Genomic DNA, 6,490 nt, shown 5'->3' with positions numbered 1-6,490 from the left:
TGAAAAGTAGCCTCAAGAGAAAGACACTTTGTGACAGAACTTGGGTGGAGGGATTTTATTGGCGGAACGTGAATGGGGAAGGGAGGAGGGGAGAGGGGAGATGCGTCTCTGGATAAAGGAGTGGCAGAAGAGAGAGAAAGAGAGAAAGAAGGAGAGACAGAGAGACAAGCAGAGAGAGAGAAATAGGAGGTGGTCAGGGCCCTTTTAAAAGGGAACAGTGAATATGCACTCTTAGTGGCTGCAGCTGAGAGCGCATCCTGTCAGAACCCCAAGGACAGACCCGTACAGATTCCTGAACACCAGCAGAGGCCAATGTCAAGGAGGTCTTCTACTGCTTGCTTCTAAGACTTTCCATTTCCCATATTCAGTAAAGGTCTTCAGTAGGTTTTAAGTTAATTTTTGTACGTCGTATATAACACCATTTCATGTTTTGATCAGAAAACATGGTTTTCACCTCCAAGGGAACAGGAGGTGACTTATTCTTAACCAAATATGAGTGACCATAACCTGGAAAAAGAGATTCTGACTTCCACAACTGCATGTTGCAATGTGGAAATGCTTTCATGAATCTTAATATAGAACAAAAGAAGGTCACAGATCAGTGCACTTTCCAAAATCATTGGTGGGGACAGCAGAGCCTGGAAGATCCTGCTATGTGGTGACATTCTTGGTTTTGGGGTGGACAAGTACTAATGGTCTCCTAACTTAACCCTGAAAGTTTTATCTTACACATGTCAGACCAGACCAGCACTTGGATGGGAGGTTTTCTCACGGTCCAAAACATGGGAGACATAGAGGTGGGCAATGAACGGCTACTAAGGGAACTAAAACATGCCCACAGCAATTTTGTCATTGGCTTGAAGGAGGAAGAGATAACCAGCCTATCAGCCTTGGAGAGTTTCAACATAGGTGTGGGTGGTTTTTGTTTGTTTTTGTTCGTTTTTCTGGAAACTCCATTCACCCACATCATCTACTGAAGGCTTTCCTTTCTGTTTTTAATTCTTGGCACCCTTGTCAAAAATTATTTAGCCATGTACATGTAGGCTAGGTTACACATTTTAAACAAAGATTTTTCAAAGGGAGAAAATAACCTAAAGTCCTCTATCAGAGTGGAGCGATTTTGGGTAAAAAGCACTTTAGTGGTCTTCATTGTGCTGAAAGCTGCTGGAGACTGGCTGTTGCCCACTTTCCAACCCAGCCGACCTGTTCATCGCATTTTTAAAACTCTGGCTCACAAGAAGTGTCTGTTTTACAGTGAAAAACAAGGAAGGGTGCTGACAGTACACATGGCTGTGTTTGTGATCACAGGATCTCTGTTAGGCCATCATGCACACAGCCAGGCCCCGATTCCTGACACCATGACAGTTGTACCGGGAACATTTTAATAATGTTTTACTAGGTATCAGCTTCAAAATGGCACAATTATGAAGAATCAGTATAAAACTTTTGAAATTTGAAATAATAAATACCTATCTTCACTGATTTTTTTTTCTCAAAGATAATCCTCTTGATTCATTTAGGATCTTGTTTTGCTACCAATTGAAATTCAGGGGTCTGGAGAGTACCACATGGGGTGGCACATAGCACCAGGAGATCTGATGCCATCTTCTGGCTTCTGAAGGCAGGACACTTATGCAGACATACACACAAATACATATAAACATAATTAAAACTAAAGATAATTAAAACTCATGGCTTAGAGGATGCCTCAGTGGGTCCCAAATAGTGGCTACAAGACTCTATTACTTGAGTTAGAATTTCCCGGAACCTTTGTATAATGCCAGGCTTACTAACACATCTACATTCCTAGTGTTCCTGTGGTGACACTGGAGGTGGATACAGCATTTTCTCACCTGGAAGCATGTGGGCTATGAAGCCTGGAGTACAGCAGCAGAAACCAGATCCTCAAACAAGGTGGAAGGAGAGACAGACTCCCCAAAAGTGCTTCTAACCCCAGATGCATGCCAAGGTGTATGCACACATATACACTCACTATGCACATATAAATTTATTTTAATGCAAGAAATTCAAAGTATAGCACAATTTTATTTATAATCTGAACTATTTTTTAACAATTTTAGTGAAATTAGAACATCTGATCCGCTAATGGATTCAAATCCTTTCTAAGAAAACTAACATGCTAACATTAAAAAGTAGAAACTGTAGTGGGAAACATTCCTCCAGTTTCAATTGATCTGATGTTTTATCAAGAGGCAAAGTGATAATGCCTTCAACACTCCTCAATCTCTCAGTCACTTTTTCTTTCCTTTCTTCTTCTTCTGCGAGTCAGAAACTGGAGACTTCTTCTCTGTCTCCACCTTCATTGCAGCCTCCTGAGCTGCCAAAGCTTCCAGCCTTAGGCGCTCCGCCTCTAATAATTTGTTTCTATATTCTTCCCGGACATCAAGGATCTTCTGTCGGGCTTCATCTACAGAGTCCTATTCCAAAAACAAATCCCAAGCCAATCAGTCTCACTGATAACTATGCATAAGCAGCAGGAAAATAAATACATTCCCTAATCCCAACCCTCATGCTAACACATTAATGCTGGGGCGGGGGCTTCACTGGAGATGTGAGTGATGTTTGTTCTTGAACATTTAGGAATACACAAACATGAAATTGTGATACAAAGCAAGTGAGATTTTTAAATGCAGAATGTATGACAAAAAATAATAATCCTTGGAGAAAAACAGCAATGGGTAGAGATTTTGGTAGTGGAACTTTGCCTTAAATGAGTTCAGGATCAACCTGTCCCACACACAGTAATTGTGCTCTTCCCTTTCAAGAATGAGAACAAACCAGAACCAAGGCTTTCTTTATCTATAGTGTGTTCTCTAGGAGAGACAGATTTACAATTCATTCACATTTTATTATAAAGTCTGTATTATGATTTCATGTTGAACAATAAAAGTACATACATAGGAAAATAACTTAAAAATCAAAACCAGGCATGATCATGCCATTAGTGTAATCAATAAAGGACTTCCCCATTCTTTCTCAGGCTCAAGGTAACATTGCTCTCAGTATTAGATTGCTAGAATGACTGTAATAAAGTAACAGCAACCAGGGTGCTTAAGTAACAGAAATACACGGTTTCATGGTTCCTTATGTTGCACAGCTAACCAAGGTTGACTCCATCTTGAAGCTGTAAGTGAATGTGTGATTTGATTTAAGCAATGAAGTCTGAGTAGAAATAATAGCTATTTCTGGGCAGAAGCAGAATGGTCCAGCTTCTATGCTCAGTGTAATGTGGTCCCTTCTACTGTCATAATAGTCACAGAAGAGTTTCTGCATATGATCTGTTCCAGCCTCACTCAGCATCTTAATAGACTAAGAAATACGCACTGAACTACATCAAGCATGTGCTTAGACAGACACACTGAACTGCATCAAACATGTGCTTAGAATGAGAAATGCCAGGGCTTGGTGAGCTGAAGCCTCTGGAACCAATCTGACTATTGCCTGTTTTTTTTTAAATAAAGTATTATTTATTTGATGTATTCCCATTTAGGTAAGTATTATCTTTGATTATGTGTTAATATTGGTAGGACAAAGTAACTAGAAGCCATACATGTGCTGGATAAACAGCCAGAGAACCCACACAGACAAAAATATGTATCCCCTTTTATAGAAAACAAACTTTCCAGATCCTGCATTAGTGACTGAAATGGTGAAATTGATTGTTACCACACAATCAGCTTATCCACAATGATAGAGCCCTCTGGCTGCTAAGGACAGACCATATCAAAGAATGGCTAAGGTGGAAGTGGCTAGTAGATCAGCGAGGGCTCTGTAGAAAGACGCTGACCAGAAACAAGATGGTCGGCACTGGGGTACTAGACGTAGAGAGAGCAGAGGCAATGAGCTTCAGATGGATTCTCAAAGCAGACTAAGTGAATTTTGATAATGGATCTTTGGTGAAGACTGACAGGCAAGACTGTCTCAAAGGTTTCTGCTCTGAACAAGAGAATCTGTGATTGTCATTTTCTAGGATGAAGATAACGGTAAAGTAACGTGCTCATCCTGAAATGAGAGGAAGGGCTAAAATTGCTACAATTAATATTTGGAGAGGTTTTGTTTGAAGTGCCTATTGGGCAAAACAAAAAGAAATATCTAGCTAGCATTTTCCTCCACATCACCAAGCAATGCTGTGGTGGAGAATCCAGTATCATTATGGCTAAACTTAGAAAGTTCAATACCTCTCAGTCCTCTGTGTGTGCATGCCTGTGTGTGTGTGTGTGTGTGTGTGTGTGTGTGTGTATGTGTGTCTGCCTATATCTCCCTCTGTGTATGAGTATGTGTAGCATGGGTGAGTGTGTCTGTATGTCAGTATAGTGTCTGAGTGTCTGTGTGTCTAGGTGAGCGTATTTGAGTGTATTCCTCTGTGTGTGTGTGTGTGTGTGTGTATGTATGAGAAAGAAGAAAGCAATAAATGTCATGAAAGATGGAAGTCATTCTTACCTTTACTGCATCTTTACATTTCTTTCATAGTCTTGTTTTCAATTAATCTGTCTCCCACTGCATAGACAGCTTTTCTTTGGAGCATGTCTATAAAAAGTTCCTCTACACTGAGACAGGTGTGGCACATGGTGGTGGTGGTAGAGATAATGGCCACCCACTGTGAAAAGTTGTGGTTTTGATCTGCGACTTTTAAATAGCATTTAACCAAGGAAGCCTAATTATCTCCATCGCATTTCATTTTCGTGTCCTAATGTCCCTGGTGCCAGCCTGCTGGGCCTGTGGGGCATCCTGTAAAGAGGCTATGAGCAGATGGGTAGATTCGAAAGCATCTTCCCACAGCCAGCATCGGGTCTGCCTGTTTCAACTTGGGTGATGCAGTCCTCACCCCACAACTTTATACATTCATAGTGTCTCATCTTCTCTCACATTCATCCCATCTTAAGAAAGATTCCTATTATGATAAGCTACTGGGATTTTAAGAAAGCAGTGAGCGAAATGAGGTATGTGAGTATATTCTAAGCCTTTCTGGGAGACAGTGAACTTTAGAATCAGATACTCAGAATTCTTTCTACTTAGATATATAACTCTGCTTTTTTACTGTTACAAAGGAACCTTACAGATGTGACCATAGGTACATCTAGACTCACCCGCATCTCCCGATAGGTGTCTAGAACCTCATCCTTTAGCTTAAATCGCTCTTCCTGGTCGATGTCTCTAATGCTAAGGATTCTGGACCTATACTGCCGGAACTGGTGGACTTCTTCTGCCTTCTGCATTGCTTGCTGCTTATTCAGTTCTTCTGTCAGCAGCATGGGCTCATCATGAGTTTTCCTTGATATAAATATCAGAAGAGAGAAAAAATCATTCTTGAGAGTTAGAAAGTAAATTTATTTCAGAATGCAAAGCAATTTAGAATTGTGTTAACTGTGTGCTGGTCTGAATCAAACCAAACACGAGAGATGGTGGAAGGAAACATTAAAAAAGAAGTGGGTTAGGTATTGTACACTGACTGATTGGTATTTTAGAAGATACTATGAGGAACATCAGTTAACTCAGATGCATCATTAGATAAGGTGACTATGAAACTGGTATTCTAAACTATGAGTACTAGTGAGTTGTACTTTTAAATTTATCCATTTCATAAGTGTGATGACACTCTCAAACATGTAAACATGCATGACAGGTTCTATTAAGCCTATTATTTAGTTCTGAAGAGAATGCAACTCTATTAAAAGATAGTAGTAGGTAGTATGAGGGCTTTAGGTTCAAATTTTTTTTTACAAAAGTCACTTAAATGAGTTGTTGATTAATATATTAAAACATTTGCCAAATTAAGATGAAAAATCATGCAGCCCTAAAATAGACAAAATGAAAATATAATAAGCATTTAATTTCAGCTTTTTGATTACTTAGCAACTGTCCATTGGGGATATACCTAAAATTCTATGAACACACTTGTCTACATTAATCATGTTTGCTGAAACTCACCGTACATAATGACTGAAGTCCACAAATTCTAGTGCTTTTCGAATGAGTCGTGGAGACATTTCCAAAATTGTCTGAGATCGTGAACGGGGTACCACTGAAAAGCAAAGAATTCAGGCTTCCAGAAGTAAATAGCTAAGTAGCTATTATATCTCCTTCTGGTTGAAAACAATGTTTTCTGTTAAGACACAACCCTGTGCTTTTGTTATGATTTTTTGAAATACACTTATTAAATTTATTTCATAATTATCAAGTGTAAACTTGTCTTTAGCTAAGTGAACGAGGCAAAAAACATGAACATGCACCATTAGAACAGTAACAAATTCTCTACTAATTACAATTAACTGAGGGATGGAAAAATAGCCTCTTTCAATTACCAAATTTTGTTGTAAGCAAATTAACTGATTCAAAATTAAAAAGCTTGAAAGACATCTGTAAATGTTCTTCAGATGCAGTGTTACACCTTCCGCCGGACTGAACAATGAGTAAAATGGACACACCAATGACGGTCAAAGGAACAACTCTTACTTCATGCACCCAGAGG

General features: G+C 39.4%; 1 protein-coding gene across 7 annotated transcripts in view; it reads right to left on the bottom strand.

Moving 5' to 3' along the window:
• Positions 1–1,997: 1,997 nt before the first annotated feature.
• Positions 1,998–6,490, bottom strand: part of Adgb (androglobin) — a 102,582-nt gene continuing 98,089 nt past the window's right edge. For all 7 annotated transcript variants that reach the window (XM_040728118.1, XM_040728119.1, XM_040728123.1 and 4 more), the window contains 3 exons: positions 5,950–6,043; positions 5,109–5,292; positions 1,998–2,438 (listed from right to left, as the gene is read on the bottom strand). In XM_040728118.1, the coding sequence (XP_040584052.1) occupies positions 2,253–2,438; positions 5,109–5,292; positions 5,950–6,043 (464 nt within the window). In that variant the 3' untranslated portion in view covers positions 1,998–2,252. The remainder of the gene's footprint in view (positions 2,439–5,108; positions 5,293–5,949; positions 6,044–6,490) is intronic.

The sequence above is a fragment of the Mesocricetus auratus genome, unplaced genomic scaffold (assembly GCF_017639785.1).
Source record: "Mesocricetus auratus isolate SY011 unplaced genomic scaffold, BCM_Maur_2.0 Super-Scaffold_100018, whole genome shotgun sequence".
Classification (NCBI taxonomy): domain Eukaryota; kingdom Metazoa; phylum Chordata; class Mammalia; order Rodentia; family Cricetidae; genus Mesocricetus; species Mesocricetus auratus.
This window is presented reverse-complemented; position numbering and strand designations above follow the sequence as displayed.